The sequence below is a fragment of the Natrix helvetica genome (assembly GCF_964273705.1).
Source record: "Natrix helvetica genome assembly, chromosome: 5".
NCBI lineage: Eukaryota > Metazoa > Chordata > Lepidosauria > Squamata > Natricidae > Natrix > Natrix helvetica.
Window position 1 is genome coordinate 6,243,819 of NC_138551.1, and position 23,272 is coordinate 6,267,090.

General features: G+C 43.8%; 1 protein-coding gene across 1 annotated transcript; it reads left to right on the forward strand.

Annotated features, from left to right (window-relative positions):
- Positions 1 to 757: 757 nt before the first annotated feature.
- LOC309393663 (cytochrome P450 2J5-like) lies at positions 758 to 13,764 on the forward strand. Its single transcript, XM_081956128.1, has 8 exons — positions 758 to 826; positions 2,101 to 2,250; positions 2,977 to 3,137; positions 3,605 to 3,781; positions 4,600 to 4,741; positions 7,757 to 7,944; positions 11,204 to 11,345; positions 13,437 to 13,764. The coding sequence occupies exons 1-8, from the start codon at positions 802 to 804 to the stop codon at positions 13,625 to 13,627; spliced, it is 1,176 nt and encodes a 391-aa protein (XP_081812254.1). The 5' UTR covers positions 758 to 801; the 3' UTR covers positions 13,628 to 13,764.
- Positions 13,765 to 23,272: the final 9,508 nt, after the last annotated feature.

The following is a 23,272-nucleotide window of genomic DNA, read 5'->3' on the forward strand; positions in this document are numbered from 1 at the left end:
CCCTTTCTCAGCCCTCCTTCTGACTTGTGCAATATACAAGTCCTCAACGGAAGGGCAATTCTGGTGCCAATTGCTTTTTCCTGCAATCCTAACTATCCATTGAAGTCTGTACCTGTCCTGTTTGGTTGCTGTACCAAACCAGGCAGGTACAGAAGTACAAACGACAGACTCAATAATTCCTCTGTAGAACTTTATCAACAGCTCTTGAGGCAGCCTGAACTTTCTGACTTGATGCAGGAAGATCCTTAGAGTCATTGGTACATATGATACAGATACAGTACTGGGAGTCACATGTAATGGAAATTCACTGAGTTCTGGAGGAAGAAAAAGGCAGGTAGTTGAGAAGGCAAGAGGCAGGAAACTGGAACAGAAGGTCACATATTAATCTGTATTATGCATTGTTGGATCAGGTGAATGGATGAGACAGACTCAGGCTTCAGTGACAAACAACAGCTCTTTATTCGACAACTATTTACAAATCCAGCACGGGCCTTTTTGACAGCTAGCCCTTTTATAGGGAGCTGTCAAATGGCTCAGCCAATCGGCTTTCAGTATTTTCCCACCAGATCAGAGGACCTTGGTAGAACCAACCATTTGGCTGTCAGTATGTAACATGCATAATAACACAGAAGGTTTATCTTTTCCACTTTGTACAAACTGCAGCTGGCAAAGCAATATGGGAACATTTATTCTCTGTGGGGAGGAAATTATTATATTATAGTCTTCTCTGGATACCAAACTGTGAAAGAAACATTAACTAAACATGCAGAAGCCTTTCTTGATCGTCCGGTTACACCATTCATGTTAGCTGCAACCAAAAAAAGGGGTAAGTTTTGTCCAACTTTGTGGATTTACTATGCTCTTCAGAATTAAAATCTGCATATCCATGGCTAAGACTCAGGTTTTAGATAAAGATGTTGAATATTAGAGAAGTCTGTTGAAGAGAAGCATGAAATGAAAGGAAACATAGATCTCCAGTGACCAATATGAAATGAGGTATTAAACTCTATTTGACAAACATATCATAAAAAGAGGTGATTGCTCCATTTTAATTTTGACACTTCTTTTTGTAATTTCACATAGATAGAATTTATTGTTTAAAATTAAATTATTTTTTAGCTCACATGAGGAGCAGGATCATGAAATAGGCAGTGTTTCAGGGGTGGTATTCAGCAGGTTCTTACCAGTTCTGGAGAACCGGTTGAGGAAAATTTGAGTAGTTTGTAGAACCAGTAAATACCACCTCTGGCTGGCCCCGCCCCATCTATTCTCTGCCTCCCAAGTCCCAGCTGATGGGGAGGAAGTAGGAAATTAGCAGTAACCTTCCCCTGGAGTGGGGTAGGAATGGATATTTTACAGTATCCTTCTCCTGCCACGCCTACCAATGCCACACCCACCAAGCCACGCCCACAGAACCGGTAGTAAAAAAAGTTTGAATCCCACCACTGCAGTGTTTAATTGACCAAATCAAGAAAAAGCAGAAGTTTTAGCAAATTGGTAAAGAATATACGGCCAACATTTGGTTCTACTTAGGTTAGGATGGTTATTTCAGATGTTTCTTTAGGTTATAAGAGGTATTATAAGAAGTTTATTATACTGGCTCTATGGAATACAAAAGATTTAAATCCTTGAACTTAAAAAGCATTAGGCTAGGGGCTTGTCCTACCCATCTATGAAGACAAAAGAACATGGAAATATTTTGCATAATCAGAAGGAATTGTTTAGTGTTGTCCTCTCTATGTAAATCAAGGTTTTGTATGTTATTAAGAATCCAAATTTTCCATTTTTTAACAGTGAGATATTATTTTCCCCCCATTTCCTTTTTTTGAAGTATACTGTATGTTGCAGTTGAGTGTTAAACTGCGCAAGCAGGGATTAGATTCTTATTTATTTAGGTATTAAAGTTATATGTTGCCAATCTCACTTATGCATACTTAAGTATAGGAGCAGAAATTAGAGCTCCTTTCTAAGCCACAAATGATGATGATATTATTATTATTATTATTATTATTATTATTATTATTATTATTATTATTATTATTATTATTATTATTATTATTGATGCGAGCTATTCTTTCCTTTTAATCTTTGATTATTCAGGTATTGTATTTTCAAATGGCCACAACTGGTTGCAGCAAAGGCGGTTGAGTGTTGTTACCATGAGGAAGTTAGGCCTGGGGAAAAAAGGCCTGGAATCCCAAATACAAACCGAGGTTGAGAGATTTTTGGAGGATCTTAGAAGTAAAAAAGGTATCTGATAACCTCAAGTGATATTGTCTCGAGTCTAAATCTGCAGAATGTTTTTAGTATCTGAGTAGTTTTAGTAATAGAGCCAGGTACCACCTATTCTATACTTGTGCATTTGGTTTCTCTTGCTTAAATGTATTCCTTTTCTCTACATTGAAATTCATTTTGTTCTTTTGAAATCTTTTATTTTTCTGCTTCATTGGAATTGTGCTAGACTGGGCTTTTATAATCTCACTTTTCACTTTCCCAAGATTCTTAGGTTGTTTTCCACCTGAGGATTCTTAGCTATAGAACCCTTCTCAAGCTCTATCTTCTCAAGCTCTATTTATTGAAATCAGCTCTTTGAAGTCCATGACTTTATATTTCTCTATTGCCTGAACTTGCATAATGTAGAATTCCAATAATGCATGATCATTCCACCAACAAGGTTCCTATAATTTCAACTCCTTTTATCATTTCATCTTTGTTAGTGACAACAAAGTCCAATATGGCTGAATCTCCAGTTTCCTTCTCTACCTTTTGTGAGACAAAGTTGTCTACTAGGTTTTCAAGAATCAGTTTGATCTTCTATTTGGTGCAATCCATTTGATTTTCTACTGGCCTTTATTAACTTTTTACTCCCAGCACCGTTTATTTATTTTTAATAAGCTCTATTAAACCAAATTGCTTTTATTACTAGCATGAAAGCCAGAACTAATGTGAATATTAATAAAGGTTTTCTGTCATCAGGACAGCCATTTGACCCATCAATGTACATTACACATTTTGTTGGCAATGTGATCTGTGCTATAGTTTTTGGACATGGTTTTTCCACTGAAGATAAGGAGTTTCTGGAATTGCTTGAATCCATGGACATTATTTCAAAATTTTTAATGAGCTTCTCCCATGTTGTGAGTATTGTGGTCATTGACCTTCTTCTTCCCTGAGTGGTGCAGAATTAGCCAGAACAATGGACTCATTAGAATTACCAGAATTGCATTTCACTAAATTATTTTTTCTTTTTCATTCTCAAATTGCAATACATATACTGTTATTTTTAAACTAACTGATCACTAAGCTTAAAGTTGAATAATTTGAAATGTACATGAGGACCTTTGGGAGCAGATAATATTGCAGGGTGGCAGGGACTTTACTTCCTCAAATGTTTTGGGAATATAAAATGGAGTGTTGGGTGGCAATATGTATTTAGAGAACTAACCTAGGACAGAAATTCTATACATTTGTGTACTCAGTTCAAAGAAATGTGTTCAGTGTCAGATATGGGACAGAACATGAGGCTGAACTGGTAATTTATAGAAATTGGTTTTTGATTCAAGTGACTTGTCTTGTAACAGGACTTATTTTCTCTTTCTGGTAGATTTATGAAATATTTCCATTTATCATGAAATATCTCCCAGGGCCTCAGCAGAAAGCCTTGTCTGCTGTGGAGAGTATACTTGCTATCATAAAGAAGGAGATCACACACCATAAGGAGTACCAGAACCTGCATGAACCACAGGATTTCATTGATTATTATTTGCTTCAAATGGAGAAAGTAAGTGCAGGTAGTCCTCAACTTATCACCACAATTGAGCCCAAAATTTATGTTGCCAAGTGAGAAATATGTTAAGTGAGTGTTGCTCTGTTGTATGACTTTTCTTGCCACATTTCTCGAGTGAATCCCTGCAGTGATTAAATTAGTAACAAGGTTAAGTGAATGTGGTTTGGAATTGCTTGGCAGAAGGTTGCCAAGAGTGATCACATGAACATGGGACACTCCAACCATTCTAAATGCCAAGCAACTGAATGTAAACCACGTGATCAGGGGATGCTGCAGTGGTCATAAGTATGTCCCAAAGGTGATTTTTTGTCTCTCTCTCTCTCAAGAGGCAACTGGACTTTCTGGTTCTTCTTTGAAGACGTTTTGCTTCTCATCCAAGAAGCTTCTTTGGCTCTGACTGGATGGTGGGGAATGGAAGGATTTATACTTCCATTCCAAGGATTTAATTTTGAAAATTAATTTTTACTACTATATTAGTATAGTATAAAGGCAAAAATACGATTAATAAAGAGAAGCATCAGATGAAACACTACATCCTTCCATGTCAGTGCAAGCTCAACAATGTGTCTGAATTATTCCTAATGTTTAGTTCTACTGAAATTTATCTATATTGGGTCTATATTTCACAAATGTCCCACTTTTATAAACAGTCTCTCACCTTGTTTCATCCTGATGGTTTGATTACAGCTTCAATCTCTACAGAGAAAATGGACCATGAACTAGAAAAGTGAAGCACTAGGTTTGGGGAAGAAGTGGTAACAATAGGAAAATATTGGGAAATGACTTTTCATCTTTCTCACTGTTAACCCTAGAGCAAGTATGATCCAGATTCTACTTTTGATGAAGACAACTTGGCTCATTGCACTGGTGACCTCTTTATCGCTGGGACAGACACAACTAGTAGTTCTCTGCAATGGGCATTGCTACTCATGGCAACTCATCTGGATATCCAAGGTGACAATAAAGTAGAATTTTTAGTAGGGAACTGCAGTTCCTCTACGACAGTGGTTCTCAACCTTCCCAATGCCATGACCCTTTAATATAGTTTCTCATGTTGTGGTGAAGCCCAACCATAAAATTATTTTTGTTTCTACTTCATAACTGTAATTTTGCAATTTTCCGATGGTCTTAGGCAACCCCTGTGAAAGGGTCGTTCGACCCCCAAAGGTGTCGTGACCCACAGGATGAGAACCACTGCTCTATGAAGTCACACTACATAGAATATGTATGTATGTACTGTATGTATTGGAAGGGACCATGGATGTTTTCTAGTCCACCCACTGCTGTGGCAGGAAACCCTATATCAGTGATGGTGAACAGTTTTCTGCTCGGGTGCAAAAAGGGCATGCACATGCGCGAAAGTATGTGCCTGTGTGCCCACACCCATAATGCAATGCCCTCCCCCTCGGCGCATGCACGCACAACTCCCACACACTCCCCCCACGGATGTGTGCAGGCCTCACTCAAGCCTCTAGAGTTCTGGTAGGCCTGTTGGGCCATTTTTCTCCCTCCCCAAGCTTCAGGAAAGATGGAGAAAAATGGCCCCACCTGCCTACTGGAGGTTTGCTTCCAAACTTCCTTTGGGCCCAATTTTCACCATCCACAGGTTCTGGAAGCTTTCCTGAATCCTGGGAAGGGCGAAAACAACATCCCACATCATCTTGAAGGCCGAATGTTAGCTGGCCAGTGCACATATGCCTGCTGGAGGTAACATAGGGCAACGCCTCTCGTGCCCTCAGATATGGTTCCATGTGCCAACTGTGGCACATGTGCCATAGGTTCACCATCACGGCCCTATACCCTTTCAGACAAATTTTTGTCCAATCCCTTCTTTAAAACTTCCAGTGTTGGAGCATTCACAACTTCTGCAGACAAGTCATTCCACTGATCAACTGTTTTAACTTTCTGGAAATTTCTACTTACAGTAGTTCCAGGCTGTTTCTCTCCTTGATTAATTTCCATCGGTTGCTTGAAGGCTTCCGAGAACAGGTTGACTCCCTCTTCTTTGTGCCAAACCCTTCAATCAGGCCTGTCTAACTGGCAGCCCGCAAGTCGGATACGGCCTGTGCAGGCCACACCTACCCCGGCTCTGCAAAGGCAAAAAACGTTGTGATACATTACGATCCAGCCTGAGATGTGATTGAGTTTGAAACCCCTGCCTTAGATAGTGGAAGACTGCTATCATATCACCTCTAGTCGTTCTTTTCATTACACTAGACATATCCAATTTCACCAAATGTTCTTTGTATGTTTTAGCCTCCAGTCCCCTAATCATCTTTGTTGCTCTACTCTGTACTCTTTCTAGAGTCTCCACATCTTTTCTACATTGCGGAAACCAAAACTGGATGCACTATTTCAAGTGTGGTCTTACCAAGGCATTATAAATTTTGTGTTAACATTTCATATGATCTTGATTTTGTTAATGCAGCTAGGACTGCATTGGCCTTTTTGGCAGCTGCAGCACACTGCTGACTCAAATTTATCCACTAGGATTCCAAGGTCCTTCTCAATTACTACTATTGACTCAGGTACCACCTACACCATAACTCTGCATTTTGTTTTTCTTGTCTAAAGGTAGATTCTTAATTTTTTCACCATTGAATTTCATTTTGTTAGATGGGGCCGTGTTCAAGTCTGTCAAGATCCTTCTGTATCTTGAGTTTATCTCCTGGAGTGTTGGCTATTCCTGCCAGCTTGCTGTCATCTGCAAATTTGATAAGTCTAATCCCTCATCTAAATCACTGATGTCCTGGGAGGGTAATAAGTTCTAATTCATTCCTCAAACTGGATATAATTTGGAGGAGGGGAAAAGGAATGCCACTCTTGTTAGAAGACTTGTTATTTTTTTCATCCTCCTCTAAAATAAATAAATGAATCAATCAATCAATCAGTCAAAGGTTTGACTTTGACAGTAAAAAAATAAATAAAGAATGCAAATTTAGCAACTCTGTCTGGATTATCCTAAAAGGCGGGGGATCATATTTAAGCCTGAAGATACACATGTTCTACTGGCTAAATAGAGCTTGTTCCTTTGTCTGTTCCTTACAGCCTCGATTATTAGTCTCCTTACCATTGAAACTCACTCCCGTCAGCCCTCTTTAGGTTGCTGCACACAGAAGGGAACACAATGTTCTAGGTGGGGAATCATGTGCCCTGCTTGAGTGATTTGGACCACTGATGTGATCCTCCAGGGCTCGTGTTCAATTACTTTCCCAACAGATGTAGGGGATAATAGGAGATCTCTAGAAATAACGGCTTCCCAGTGTTCTTTGGCTTGTCTTCTCAGCTTTAACGCTTCCTGAAGTCACAGTTGTTATGGAGTGAAAGCCACTGTGAGCACTGGGTGCAGTTAACCTCTTGCATCTGCTTCCTGGACTTATCACGTATTGGGAAGTGCTGTTGTGGCTGCAAGGAAGAATAGTACTCTCATTTCTGCTATTTTTTTTCTTTTCTCCAATCTGCCTACAAAGTCCAAGAAACATTCAGGAGAAATAATCCCTGATGCAGATGACTGAATTTGAATAGATTAGTTATGGTGGATGCAGTGATCTAAGACAAGCAGTTCTTTCAATACCTTGTTTTTAAAGGGACAGTAAGAATAATGTCCTCTCCTGAACAAGGAAAAAAAAATCTGAAAGACAAGCAACCCAGAACCTCAAGACATCCTTGTATTACTGTTTGCATGAAGGACTGAATATTTTGCTTTGGATTCCAGGAACGACAGCAGGTAAAGTCTGCAAAAACAAAACAGACTTCTTTAGAAGCAAAAGATCTACATGATGTGAGGTCTGCCTCTTTCTAATGCTAAGAAAGAAAAACCCCGGACTCCGTGGATTTAATTCCAGACTTGAGCTAGGAAGAATCTCAGTGATTTGGGATCCCCACCCCAGAACCTCACCAACTTACTTATTTTCTGAGATAATTTATAAGCTCTTCAATAAAAGATACTTTTTTTACCCTTTTTCTCAGACAAGGTCTTCAAGGAGATAGAAGAAGTTTTGGATCCATCTCACTCCATCTGTTATGGAGATCGGAAGAACCTGCCTTACACCAATGCTGTGGTTCATGAGATTATGCGAAGCAAATTCGTCACATATTTTGGACTGCCAAGAAAATGTGTGAAGGATGTGTACTTCAATGGGTTTCTCATTCCCAAGGTATGAATCTTTCTGAATTCCAAGTATAGCAGAAGAAAATAACAGAGTTAGAAGAGACATTAGAGGTCTTATGTTCCAATCCCCTCCTCAAGCAAAAGACTGTACCAATCCAGACAAATGACTATCCAATCTCTTCTTTAAAATCTCCAGTGTTGGATCACCCACAACTCCCAGAGGCAAACCATTCCACTGATTGATTGTTCTCGCTGTCAGGACATTTCTCCTTAGTTCTAGGTTGAATCTCTCTTTGGTAATTTTCCATCCATTGCTTCTTGTCCTGCCCTCAGGTGATTTGAAGAAGAGGTTGACCCCTTTTCTTCGTGACAGTCTCTCAAATATTGGAAGATGGCTACCATGTTATCCCAGCCGTTCTCTTTGTTAGACTAGACCAGGGGTGTCAAACTTACTGTTCTGTAGGGAGAACGAGGCAGACAGGGACTGAGGCAAGGCAGGTTGAAGCTAACACAACCTTTATTAACAGTGAACAACAGCTCATATGTACGGCAAATCTTGGACCGGCAAACAGCAAGCAAATGACAGCTGACAGCTCTTTTATAGTCGAGCTGTCAGGCGATTGACCAATCAGGTAGCTGGATTCCCCCGCCGGCAGGCTACTGCATCTTAGCCAAACAGGAGGCAGCAAGGCAAGTCTCTGGCAGGAGAGTTCAATACACAACACTTACAACGACACTTTGTCCTCACATGACGTATCACAACTTTTCCCCCCTTCACTAAAATGGGGGTGGGCATGGCCAGCGCGTGACACATCCGGCTCACAGTCCGCAGGTTTGACACCCCTGGACTAGACATACCCAGTTCTGCAACTGTTACTCATATGTTTTAGCCCCCAGCCCCCTAATAATCTTTTAAGAGTTCTGTTGAACTTCCACTGTTTGCTAATATTTTGTTGGAATGCAGTCTTTCGATCCAAGTGATCCACTTGCTGTTATGCTAAGGGTGTCTTTTAAGGAAGAATGTATGAATGCTGGTTTTGTCAGACTTCTCGTGTATCACACTAGGCCAACTTCCAACCCAAAGCTTTCTTCCAGTAGCTCACCTGAGAAGTTTCAATGCGTTATTGTCATACTTCTTTTAAGTATACCCCATTCAGTGGGCTCCACAACACAAGAAAGTCAACCCAACAACACAAGACCTTAGGCAACACACACATAAGCACTTACATGACTGCACTCACTGCTCACTACTCCACTCTTATCCATTACATGTCCTCCTACTGCTCCTCCACCTTACTCCTTGTGAGTCCTACTGCTGGAGAATAATATATTTCTGCCTGTTTTAGCCTACTTCATGCCGTTTCAGTTCCACAGACTAACATACCACCCCAACCTGCCTCTCTGCTCAACTTTTATAGCCAACAGTTGCTATTAGCCTAGGGAAAGACCTTAAAGGAACAGCAGCAGCACAGGTGCTGGCCCTTTTAAAAAATATATTATTTAATAACTGCACTGCTTGAGCATTTCCTGCATAGGGAGACATTGTAAACAATCTTGTTTAAAATTAAATCCTGTTTATCTGTTTAACTACAACCTAAAGCCATTTTTGAAATTTTACATTTAATATGAAATTAAACATTAAACAATGTTTTAAGCACATGTCCAGCTAATTCAAATAAAATATTACAAGAAAATTCCCCCTTTATCATTGCTGGTGGCTTAAATGGCATTTGCTCATTCATTTGCTGTAAACATGATGTTCGTCCATCGTGTTCGAAGAAGACCTTGACACCTAACAGGTTGTGGGTTGTCCACGATGTGTCCGCAGGTGGCTGGTAAGGCCTATCCGAGCACAAAATGTTCTGCCACATGTCGGACAGACATCTGCGGGCACCATTGTTGCAGCATTTGCAGTTCTGGCCATAAACATATATAAGCATGGGTTGCACCTTTTTAATGTCATACATATCAAATTACCAGTTCCCTAATCACAGTGACATTAATTCCCCGTGCTTGAATAATCTAATTTTTATACTCCCATGTTAGGTATGCTGCCTTATGTTTGAAATAAATATGTGCTTTTGATTGCGTAAGATGATCAAACAAAGGCTGTTTAATAACCAAAATCGTGTCTAGATAGTTTTCATTCATATGTATGTATGTATGTATATATGTATGTATGTATGTATGTATGTATGTATGTATGTATATGTCTGTCTGTCTGTGTATGCGCATGTGTGTGCATATATGTATATGTATGTGTATGTATGTATGTATGTATGTATGTATGTATGTATGTATGTATGAATGTATGTGAATACATTGTGACACAGAGACTGAACAGATGAAGACAAATATCAGTAATTAACATTAAGGTGCATTAAGGGAATTAACTGTTTTGATAAAAAATATCTAGGTGCTGGCCATTTTGTAGGCAGCCTGTCCTCTCAGACTTACTTTTGTTAAATGCTTAAGTCTTCTCCTTTGCAGTTTTTTTTCCTTTTAATTTGCATGATTCAGTGTCTGACATTCATCCATTCACATCCAAGGTTGCTCCCTCTTGGTAATATAAAACAGCATTCATGGTGGAAGCCATTGGCTGGGCCTCGGTTTACCCTTCTGGTTATTATTTCTATTTGATGTCTAGGTGTGAATGAGGATTCCTTTTTAAACTTACATTGTCTGCTTGTTGTTCACTTCTTTCACTATTGTATCAAACCATCAAGGCTTCCTTCTTTTTCAACTGAGTTGGCTCTCTCTTGTTTTGACACATATACATACACTTCAGAAATGACCATTTTTATTTGCTGTAAACTGGGCTAATTTCCAGGCTGTAACACAAAGTAGACCTTCTGTTAGGTCTTTCATTGGGAAAATTAGCACTACCCACCCAAGACTTTGAGGAGACAAATTCTCTCAATGGAGGACCTCCCCATTTGCCTCTCAGCTGCTTCTATGAAGAGATGGGAGTCAAAGCGAAAAGGCAGATTAGTTATTTCTAAAAATAATAAATTCAGGGTACAAATTAAGAAATAAAAAGGGAGGTGGCAGATGTAGCCTGCAAATTAAGCAAAGGGAGTGCTTGAAGAATTTGTTTTATTATCATCCAGCCAGCTTTCTTGCCTAAACTGGGACTAGAACTCATAGTCTCCAGGTTTTCCAAACTAGCACCTTAGCCACTAAAAAAAATCTGACTACCAGAATATGCTAAATATATACCTGAAACATGCAAGGAACAGAAATAGGATATACAGAAACACATGAGATTGTCTAGATTTTTCCATTTGTTTCTTTCTTCATTTTAGGGAGCTATGATTTTACCGGACCTGCGCTCTGTTCTTTTTGATCCTGAACAATGGGAGACACCTGAAAAATTCAACCCCAACCATTTTCTGGACAAAGAAGGACATTTTGTCACAAAAGAAGCATTTATGGCCTTTGGAGCAGGTAATATGTAGGTTTCTGTAGAACCAAGGTGGCACAGTGGTTAGAGTGCAGTACTGCAGGCTACTTCAGCTGACTGCGAGTTACAGTTTGGCAGTTCAAATCTCACCAGGCTCAAGGCTGACTCAACTTTCCATCTTTCCGAGGTGGGTAAAATGAGGACCCAGAGTGTTGACGGCAATATGCTGACTCTGTAAACCACTTAGAGAGGGCTGTAAAAGTACTATGAAGCTGTATATAAGTCTAAGTGCTATTGCTATTTCTTTTTCTTTTGTAAAAAGAAAAAAAAGATTTAGGTTTCTTTTGCTTGTAAGGAAAGAGATTGCATTTGAAAGTGTTAAAGGGCAAAATAATATTTATCTACTGGAGATTTGGGGAAAGGTGAATTAAGAAGCTTCTTTTCCACATAACTGGATCAATGGAGGAGGGGACCCAATAAAACTGAAATAAATATTTAATGATGCAATTTCCCCTGATGTTAGATTAATCTAAGTAAAACTCAGGAATGCACATAGCTGTCTTAGCTCCAGCCAGTGAGTTTAGTAATCTTTATTTCTCCTAAGATGAGACAAAAGTCCCAGAGAGGCTGTTTGAAAAAAGAGGCCCCAGTACTCGGTATCTTATGGATCCTCCACCCTCATCCCCAGAGCATCTGGCAGGGTTAAAAAAAGAAATACAGTACATCCATGGTGGGTCCAAATGATGATTCTGCAGTGGCCCTGGACCGTATGCTTCCTCTCTATTCTTGTTTTAAGAAATGGCCCCAGCTTGGAGAAAAGGGAGGATAAGGTAAGTGGGTCAGGAAATGAGGGTTTCCTTGTATATTTACTACAGCTGGGGAAGTACCATCTGAGGTACTGCAGTTACCACTATCAGACCTAACCATCCTAAATCAAGGGCTGACCGTGCCTGATATCCAAGGACAGGGACTTAGAAGAAGATAGCTGGTTGAGTCAAAGGAAAAGTTCAAGAAAGAATTAGAGGAAGCTGCTCAAATCGCACATATAAGATGGGATAATTGTATCACTAAAGCCTGTATGCCGAGGTGAGGGAGATGAGAGAGAGGAGATGAAAGATGGAGAAAGAGATGAGAAAAAGAGAGATACAGAGAAAGAGAAAGAAATAAGAAAAGGAGAAAGAGAGATGAGAGAGAGATAGGGAGAAAAAAGGAAAGAGAAATGAGAGTGATAGGGAGCTGGAAAAAGAGAGGAGATGAGAGAGAGAGAGAGAGAGAAAGAGATGAGAGAAAGAAAGAAAGTGAGAAAGAAAGAAAGAGATAGATGAGAAAGAGAGATGAGAAAGAGAGAGAGAAAGGGAGAAAGAGATAGGGAGAAAGAAAAAGAGAGATGAGAGATGAGATGTGATAGAGAGAAAGAGAGTTGAGAGAGAGGGATAAATAAATAGACAAAGACCAGAGGAGCTCTGGAGGCCAGGCAAGCGGGGCGAGGCAAGGCGCACCTTGATGTGAGTGATGTTGAGTTGGCCACGCCCATCCACTCACATGACCACCCATCCATGCCCACTCACTCACATGACCACCCATCCATGACCACTCACTCACATGACCACCCATCCATGCCCATCCACTCACATGACTACCAAGCCACACCCACAGAACCAGTAGTAAAAAAAATTGAATCCCACCACTGGGCAAACATGCTAGTCTTGGTTGAGGATTTCTCCTGATAGGGTATGGAAGAGGAGCCAGATCCTGGAAAACTATCAGCCTAAGATAGTTGTGTCATGTGGACTATTCTAATGAATGTTAATGAGTAAATGAGTAAAAAAAGAGAACAGTGCTACAAAAGGGGTTACTAATAATAGAATTGCACTAATTAGTTCCTGCTGGTGTCTTCTCACCAACATCTAGTTTCCACAATAGAAACAGAAGCTTAGACTAGATAAGCCTTTGGTTTAAAGGGATACATCTTTGTTTTATGAAATTTATTATAACTATCCAGTCAGGCAGAGTCCATTCCTGTTAATTGGTATGGGATTAGTAAGTGAAGTAGGAGATACCTTTTGTAGATTGTTGCTAAATGTGGTAAAGGCTGCTACTATTCATTTTGTGCTTTTATTTTATTTTCACTGTAGGTGCTCGGAGCTGCTTGGGAGAACTCTTTGCAAGGATTCAGTTCTTCATTCTGTTCACCAGCATACTGAGGACATTTAGATTGCAACCCCCAGAAGGAGTGGAGAAACTCAGTGAAAAACCAGTGTTAGCAGCGACTCTGCATCCCTCTCCTTTTAAGATCTGCGCTGTTCCTCGCTCTGGAACACCATAGAAGGGAAAAATGACTAAATGTTTATTTCATTTTACAGATCTTACTGTCTTTTCCTATTTCAAGTATCTGTTGCACCAGTATTGAAAAGTCAAGGATTTGTCACACCAGTAATGAAAAGGAACAAGACAGATTAGACATATGTATGGCAATATGAGTCAGGGCTTATCGGGATAGGTAGAGTAGAATTTCCGCAAAAGTCTAGGAGCTCTAACATGGGACTTATCAACCCATTCAGCTTGGGATGGGGGAAAATGTTTCCAGGAGACCAGGTATTGAACCTGATTCCTACGTCTCCTGGAATCAAAAATCTCGTTGATCTCAAAATGTTGCTCTCCTTCAATGAGAAGAGGGGCAGGAGGCGGCTGTACGGGTGACTGAACAGAGGAGGTGTGCACTGGTTTCAAAAGGTTAACATGAAACACGGGGTAAATACGGTTGAGATACTTAAGCAATTCCAACCGTACAGAAACAGGGTTAATGATGTTCACAATAGGAAACGGACCAACATACTTAGGCCCTAATTTCTTCGACTTTTGGGTAGTTTGGAGAAATTTGGTAGACAGAAAAACTTGATCTCCAATCTTGTACTCCCTTTCTTTCTTTTTGTCAGCTTGTTTCTTGTCTGCTCGATGAGCAGCTTCCAATGTCTTTCGGGTTATGGGCCAAACCTTTTGGAGGTGGTCACTCCACTCTGAGAGGGACAAGATTTGTGGTTTTCCACGGGGCAATTCTGGGATTGGCACAAAGTCCTGCCCAAAGACAAGTTTAAATGGGGTGAAACCGGTGCTGCTGTGCACAGAGTTCTTGTACGCTACTTCAGCATGTGGTAACAATTCAGTCCAATTATCTTGCTGATAATTGATAAAACACCGGAGGTACTGCTCCAAAACAGAGTTAGTCCTTTCACAAGCTCCATTTGTCTGAGGATGGTGGGCGGAGCCTAACCCCTGGACGGAGCCAATCAACTTCAAAAACTCCTTCCAGAAGAGGGAGGTGAACTGTACCCCTCTATCTGATATTATGCGCTCTGGCACCCCATGCAAGCGGTATATATGTGTAATAAACAATTTAGCTAAGGACTTAGCTGAAGGGATCTTGGAACAAGGCACAAAATGAACCTGTTTAGAGAACAAGTCCGTGACCACAGTATTTCCTTGACTCTCCGGTAATTCGACAATGAAATCCATTAATATTTCCTTCCACAGGGATTCAGGACAGGCTACACCTTGAAGCAGGCCTTGGGGCTTTCCTGGAGGTCGCTTAGCAGCAGCACATACAACACAACAGGCCACATATGATTCAATGTCTTTTTTCAAAGACGGCCACCAAAATTGTCTTTTGATGAGATGCAGAGTTTCCACAAACCCAAAATGCCCTGCCATGCGGGAATCATGAGCTCGTTGTAGCACCAAAGACTTCATGCTTGCAGGAACGTACAATTTAGCACCTATCCAGGCCAGTCCATTTTTCATGGTGCATTCATCTGAATGTTCCTTAAACCAGTAGTCGGACTCAAGGCTTTCCTTGAGTTTGCAGATGAGGCTGTTGTGACCTCCAACTTAGAGTTGCTTTGGCTTCTGGTAACCATTGGAGCAGCAAGACTTTTCGCTGGGATGACTGGAATGCTGGCAAAGGATGGAATAAATTGACGATAAAAATTCGCAAATCCCAAGAAACTCTGCAATTGTTTCCGGGTGCGGGGGGGTGCCAATTCGGTAACGGCTTGGACTTTAGCTGGGTCCATCTCGATGTCATTGTGGGAGATGCGATAACCAAGGTAGTCAATTTTTTCCTGATGAAATTCACATTTAGACAATTTGGCATAAAGCTTCGCCGTGCGGAGTTTCTTGAGAACTGAACACACCAAAGTCACGTGTTCCTCACGTATTTCCGTGTAAATAAGGATGTCATCGAGATAGACTATCACGCCTTTGTATAGGTGGTCATGCAAAACTTCATTTATTAGTTGCATGAAAACCGTTGGTGCCCCCTGTAGGTCAAAAGGGAGTACTCAGAATTGAAAACAACCAAATGCGCAGTTCCATTCATCTCCCTTTTTAATCCTGATTCTGTAATAAGCCTCCCTTAAGTCCAATTTTGTGAAAATCCTCCCTTTACCCAAATGGGCCAACATGTCCTTCATCAGAGGGAGGGGGTAAACATTGTATACAGACAACTGCATTTAAGTTTTTATAATTCACACAGAGGCAAAGAGAGCCATCTTTTTTTTTCTCTAAACAGCACTGGAGCAGCCACTCGGGGCCTGGCAGGTTCAATAAACCCCCTTCGTAAATTTTTATCAATAAATTTCCATAATTCGTCCATTTCACGAGGGATTATTGAGTAGATTTGGGGGTTTGGAAGTTTCCCCCCTGGGAGAATATCAATACTGCAATCTGTTGCGCAGTGAGAGGGTAACTTATCAGAGGATTTTTCACTGAAAACATCCTTTAGGTCCCAATATTCTTTTGGGATTTTCTCCTCCCCCTCAATTTTTTCTTGTCCTGTGGCCACTAGATTAGGTTTAGCGTTAATGGGCTTTGGAGCCCCCCCCACCCTCAGGAGGTGTTGCGGATCGGATGTGCAACCACTCTTTCCGACAATTGATGTGTGGGTTCCACTTCCGTAACCAAGGTAATCCTAGTATGAGAGGCCGATCCATTCCTGGGGCGACAATAAAACTTATAGTTTCTTGGTGAGTTCCCATCCACATGTCTATTGGCTCAGTTACAAAATGGGCAGGGCTCCCCCCAGCTATTGAGCCATCCAGGTGGCAAAAAGCAATGGGGACTTTTAAAGTTTTCAATTTCAGCCCCAGTTTTTCCACCACCTCAGGACTAATGATGCAATGTGTGCATCCTGAATCTAAGAGGGCCAGCATTTTTTCTTGCGCTCCAGTAGAGGGCACTTTTAGTTCTACTGGGATAGTCATGGGGCCCGATGAGGAACTTACCAGACGTTCGTCATCAGATTCGGTTTCACTTTCTTCCGATGAGGAGGATGGTCCCCCCTCCCTTAGGGTGGGATGGAACTGCGCAGTCAGCTCCACCCCTTTCATGGCAGTTTCCCTTCTTTTCCCGGGGTGTTTGTGTGGTTTTCTCTCTCCCCCAGTAGTAGGTTTTGGTCCCATCTTGGTGTGGCAGTTTGCTGCGATGTGCCCCTCCTTTCCACAATGGAAACAGGTGATGACTCGGGGCTTGCTAGTAGACCAACTTTTCCCTCCTTTTGGAACTCTTTGGAGGGCCTTGGGGGGGGGGAGTAGCCTTCTCTTTTTCACTGTCATCACGGTACTTGTCTCGGGCCAAATCAATTTCCACATCCACTGCCAATTCATACCAGTGCTGCAATGTGCAGGGAGCCCCTTGTTTACACAGTTCTGGTATATATCTTTCTTTAAACCGTCCATGAAGCCATCCAAAAGGGCTTGTTCGGACCAACCCCTCATATAAACAGACAATTCACAAAATTCTTTCATATATTCAGCAACTGGCCTGTTAACCTGGGTGAGGGTTTTAAATTTAGTTCTGCCTTTTTGCTCTGTGAGTGGATCATCAAAGCGTTTCCTCAGGACAGCCATAAATCTATTGTAATCTCTCAGTAGGGGGGAATTAACATTATTCAGAGCAACCATCCAAGCATAATAATAATAATAATAAACTTTAATTTATAAACCGCACCCTTTCCTAAACAGGACTCGGGGCAGTGTACAGTCATATTAAAACAGTATGAATACAGAATATAGATATACTTAAATATATAAATAAGTAAACGGAGGAGGTAGTTGTTCGCCCCCTATGGCCAGCGATGGGGTCCACTGGTTGAACCGGGGCGCTGGTAGCCACAGCCACTCAGTCTTGGAAGGGTTGAGTCTGAGTCTGTTGTCCCCCATCCAGACCCGAACGGCTTCCAAGCACTGGGACATCATTTCGACGGCCTCGTTGGGGTGGTTTGGGGTGGAAATGTACAGCTGTGTGTCATCAGCGTACAGATGGTATCCAACCCCAAAACCACGAATGATCTCACCCAGCGGCTTCATGTATGTGTTGAACAGGAGGGGCGAGAGGACCGACCCCTTCGGCACCCCACAAGTGAGTGGCCTCAGGGTCGACCTCTGCTCCCCTGCCAACACACATTGCATCCGGTCGGAGAGGTAGGAGCAGAACCACCGCAAAACGGTGCCCCCTACTCCCATCCCCTCCAGCCGGCACAATAGGATACCATGGTCGATGGTATCGAAGGCCGCTGATAGGTCTAATAGGACCAGGATAGAGGAACAACCCCTATCTCTGACCCTCCAGAGATCATCCACCAACGCGACCAAGGCCGTGTCCGTGCTGTGACCGGGCCGGAAGCCGGACTGGCGCGGGTCTAGATAGTTGGTTTCCTCCAGGTGACGTGGGAGCTGTTGTGCCACCACACTCTCTACAACCTTCGCTAAAAAGGGAAGGTTGGAGACAGGACGATAATTAGCTAGCTCCACCGGGTCCAGGGAAGGCTTCTTGATTAGGGGCCTCACCACCGCCTCTTTCAAGGCGACTGGCAAGGACCCCTCATCCAATGAAGCATTCACAAGACCCAGGAGCCAGCCTCGTGTAACCTCCCAGGATGCCAGTACAAGCCAGGAGGGACACGGGTCCAATAAACATGTAGTGGCTCGCAGTCGCCCACGTAACCTGTCCAAATCCTCGGGGGCAACAGAGTCAAACTCCTCCCAGCATGGTGCCTCAAGACTTGCTTCCGACGTCTCCCCTGGTCCACTGAAGGGGGCCCATCCACTCCGGATCTGAGTGGTTTTGTCCTGCAGATATTCCCCAAACTCCTCTGCTCTACCCTGCAAGGGGGCTTCCCGCGGCCTCTGTGATAAGAGGGAGCGGGTCACCCGAAACAGGGCAGCAGGGCGGTTATCTGCGGACGCAATAAGAGCGGCACAGTGTCTACATTTGGCCGCTCTCAGTGCCACAAGGTAGGTCCGTAAATAGGCTCTTACCTGTGTTCGGTCAGATTCGGAGCGTGAGGACCTCCACCTGCTTTCTAGGCGTCTCTTGTGGCATTTCATCACCCTCAGCTCCTTGGTAAACCAAGGAGCCAGGGTGGTTCATTGCCGCAGGAGAGGCCGCAAAGGCGCTACCCGGTCCAAGGCTCCAGCAGCCGCCCTATTCCAAGCGGCTACTAGGTCCTCCGTCCGGGAGTGGGTCAGGTCTACAGGAAGTGGCCCAAGCTCCGTCTGGAACCTGTCCGGTTCCATTAGTCGCCTGGGGCGGAACCATCTGGGACAGTCTGGTTCCGCCTCCCTGCGGTGGGGGGTAGCGCCGGGGAAGTCGAGCCGGAGAGATGAGTGATCTGACCATGACAGGGGTGTAACAACCAAATCCCCTATTCCCAGATCACTCGTCCACTGTCCAGAGACAAAAACAAGGTCCAGTGTGTGCCCACCTTCGTGTGTGGGGCCCTGAATTAATTGGGTCAGGTCCATGGCTGTCATGGAAGCCATGAACTCCCGAGCCACCTCGGATGCTTCGCCCGTCGACGGCAGATTGAAGTCCCCCATAACCACAAGTTTGGGGGTATCAACCGCCGTCTCCGCGATCAGCTCGAGGAGCTCAGGCAGGGCCGCTGATGCATAGCGAGGAGCCAAGTATACAATCAGCAAGCCAAACTGCCTCCCCGGGCCCCATTTCACACCAAGGGACTCACACCCGGATATCTGTGGCACAGTGAACTCCCTCGGTTCCAGACTCTCCCGTATAATTACCGCCACCCCACCACCCTTGCCCTGGGCCCGCAGCTGATGGAATGCATGGTAGCCTGGCGGGCACATCTCCACGAGGGGTAAACCACCCTCGTGGCCCAACCAGGTCTCTGTTATCCCTGCAAGGTCCGGCTCCCCCTCTGAGATCAACTCATTGATGAGGGGAGCCTTGTTAACAGCGGACCTTGCATTGCAGAGCATCAGCCTCAGGCCCTGGCTCTGTAGATCCTGGCCACCTAGGCTGCGGGGGTTGGTACAAGCGACCGGGCGTGTCCAGCAGCCACGGTCTCCCAACCGACTTCGGGGTTTTCTTCCGTCCTCGCACCCACCCCTCCCCACGACCGTTGGAATAAGACAACCCTCTATGGGAATGTCATTTTCCCTTTTCCCCCCCCACTCCACTCACTTCCCCCTTGACCTCACCTGTTCGCCTGGCAAAAGTCCCCCTCCTGGCCTGATTATCCCTCCCACCCACCCTGGAACCCCCTAAAATGGATAAAAAACATCTGGTTAAAAACCCCCTAAGTCTTCGCTTCCTCCACCTCTCAGGGTTAACAAACCCATCATTAAGGTGGGCCCTTGAAAGGGCAAAGGGCCATATCTGCGAGAGGGGGGACTCCCGCAACAGGAGCAAGTCTGACCTCGAATATATACTGGGGAGAGCTGTAGCAAGGGCCAGGGTGCTATGGATGTTAAATTGAGTCACACACGAAGATGTTAAATAAAACAGCCGCTTTATCTTCTAATGCTATGGTAACAATTCTCACCTTGGCTTCTTCTGTAGGCAAATCCTCGCCAAACTGTAATTCCACACTTGAATGAGAAAAAATCCTAGATCTTTTGCCTCCCCACTGAATTTCATTCCAAGTGGAGGAACTTTGGCCATCTGGTGTCTGCGGGGGGCCCCTACCCCTCTTGGGATGGCTCTGGTGGCCGCTGCTACTGGGGTTGGGGCTCGTTCATCCTGATCATCACCCCCATCCGCGGTCCCAGTCTCTCTCAGGCAGAACAGACCCTCGGCAGTTCTCTCCTCTGTTTCTGGGAGAAGATCTTCTCTTCCAGGACCACTCTCACGTAAATGTCACCTCTCCCAAGCCTCTTCAAGAGTTTCATGGCCTGAGACATCTTAAGGTTCTCCTCCTTGACCTCCTGCCACTCAGCGGCTGGACACCTCTGTCTCCTTGTGGTGACCCCAAATGGAGTTTCCTCGGGATCATACTTCTGCCCCACTCCCAATGTCCATCTGGGGTGAACGGATTGTTCTTCCAAGTGTAGTCCAGCCATTCGCTCCATTTCCAGAGGGCAAGAGGATGCAATTGCTCCCATGTCTTCCTCCTGGTCACTGTCTGGGTGGGACATTCTTTTGAAGTTTGAGATTTTATTGCACTCCCCTCGGAAGGTGTTAACTCCAGGTTGAATGCAAAACTGAGATCTTGCTTAATGTCAGGGCAGCCTCCATCAGTAACCAAGAAAGAAACCACTTAACTCCATTTTTCAGAATTAAGAGTACTTTTACTGGTTATGAGTAGAAAGCAGCTAGCAAAGCAAGATCTGAGGCAAAAGCGTACATAATTATAGATATCAATATGTGACCCAACCCCCTCCCCCTAGTAACCCCAACCCCCAGTCCAATCTGCACACCCCACAGGTGTCATGTGGGCTGCAGCTTCAAAACCCATCATCAGGTTGGTATGCCGGACGGTTGACCTTGACGGCAATTCCACTAGCTGCAGCATGCGCAGTAGATGGTGAGAAAACCACTCCCTTCTTCATTCACTCCTGTGCTGAAGCTTCCCCTCCCAAATGCCATGTCATCCCCCCTCCCCATTTCAATGGCAGCTGAAAGCAAGCAGCAAAGCAGAGGCTGACAATAAATTTGCATGTTGTGTTATTTTATACATATGTAGCCACCCCCAAAAGGGCCACTAGAGTCCCAATTCCCCTACTCCCATTCGACAGGTACCCAGGCTCTTCCCCGCTACACAGTCATTGGCCGGGTGTCTCAATGTCCATTGTTCTGGACGTCAGTCTGCTCTGATTCTCATCCAGCTAAGGTCACACCTCCGCTGTCCACTGGGGTGTCTGGTGCCCCTCTGGTCACTAGCTTGGTCACTCATCTGGGTCAGTTCACCTCTGTTGCATCTGGCACCCATTCTGTCTGGTGACAGGCTCACTCACTCACCTGACTGTCTGCCCTCTTCCCTCCCCTTTCAGGATTCCAGCCAACTTCCTCCTCCAAAGTCTTCATGCCAAAACCTGTCAGAATCCCCTTCTCTTCTTTCCCCTTCTCTTTCTCCCCCAGCCAACACTCCAGGGCTCAAGCCCACTACACATATTTTTAAAAGAAAAAAAATTAGAAGATCAGAATCTTTTTCTAGCTTCATTAAGGTGTTTCACTTTCACAGTCGTATAAGCAAAATGAACAAAGTATTCCTCGACTTGGTCCCAATTATGGGAATTAAGGCCAAGATAGGTATCACAGATTGACACAGTTGTGAAATGTGCTTCACAGAGAAATGCAGCTGTGCCTATCCTAATCCTACATCACTGGCCAGAGGCCAAAGTGGGAGCAACATCAGAGCCATGAAAACCTCCCTCTTATTGGATTTCTGGCAGAAGGAAGCAAGATGGCTTCTCCCTGGTGCATCAGAAGCCAGAGGACATCAGGGCCCCTGGATTTTAACCCCAGGAAAAGGAGCCAGGTTGTACGAGGGAGGCCTTTCCAGCCAGAGGGCTTCTTTCCTCCTCCATCTTGCCCCTGCTGCCTCTCAGAGGGTTGAGGAAATGGGAGTAGTTCCTCAGCCAAAGACATTGCTGAGGGGGAAATGGCTGGAGACGTTGCTGAGGGAAAAATGGCAGGAAGGCCCTCTGGGGAATGGCACCTGACATGTAGCATCCCTGCTCTCTGGGAGCCTCACTAGTCAGCCAAATGAGTCTGAAGGAGGGGAAAGCCACCCTGTGTCCTCTTGGCCTGCTCTGTCCCTTACAAAAGGGGAACAAAGAAAAAGTGATGGAGGAAAAATAATTTGGGCATAAAGATCAGCTGTAGGGGAATGAAATAGAAAGCATCCATCTGGAATGAAAGATCTATTTGCTCCCATATTAATATTTCCCTGAAAACAATGTTATCTGTTTTTCCAGCATTCCTAGAGGTGATCCAGGAGATGTGAAGTAGGAGGCCATGGACAATGATACCTAAGACACACATGGGTTAGGAGTCTGTTGTCATCTGCCATGCTAACAAACACCTGCCTCAGAGGTTTAAAAAAGAACATTGGTGCAAACACTGAGGATTTGGAAGAGTGAATCCATTTTTTCTTCAACTTGTCATCCAAAAACCCTCTCTGTTCTGTACTGAGAACAGTGGGTGGTTGCCGAATAACTGAGGCGGAGGCAGGAATAAAGGCTAACAAGTTTATTCCTGAGCAGTAACAAGCTAACAGAGGAAACCTGCTCTGAGCCAGGCACAGCTGAGCTTTTCCATCTGACAGCTCCCTTTTATACTTGGAGCTATCAGACGGTAGCCAATCAGCTGTCGGCTTTCTCCCGCCAATACACGAACGTGGTGAGCATGCTCAGAACATGACACCCTCCAAGGTGGCTGACTTTCCAATAGACACGGGATATTACCTCCTCCATGGAATTTGGGCTCTTGGATTTGAGTTGTGGTACAGTCTAAGGTGTATGTGGGTATGTATGTGTGTGTATAGTTGTCTCCTACTCCACAAACTTATTTGCAAGATTGGAGTGTTTGGTATAGCAGAAGAATAAGTAAGCTGGGCAGGCATGGATGAAGAATGAGAATGGAATGCTTTCAGTTGAGGGACACAAAATATTTTTTTCCTTATTTTCAGAGGACATCCTTTGATTGTAGCCAATCACACACACACACCCCA

Coding starts and splice junctions, on each gene's coding strand:
- LOC309393663 (XM_081956128.1), top strand. CDS start 802: ATGTTAGCTGCAACCAAAAAAAGGG. Junction 4,742..7,756: donor AACTCATCTGGATATCCAAG/GTGACAATAAAG, acceptor CCTTTTTCTCAG/ACAAGGTCTTCAAGGAGATA. Junction 7,945..11,203: donor ATGGGTTTCTCATTCCCAAG/GTATGAATCTTT, acceptor TCTTCATTTTAG/GGAGCTATGATTTTACCGGA.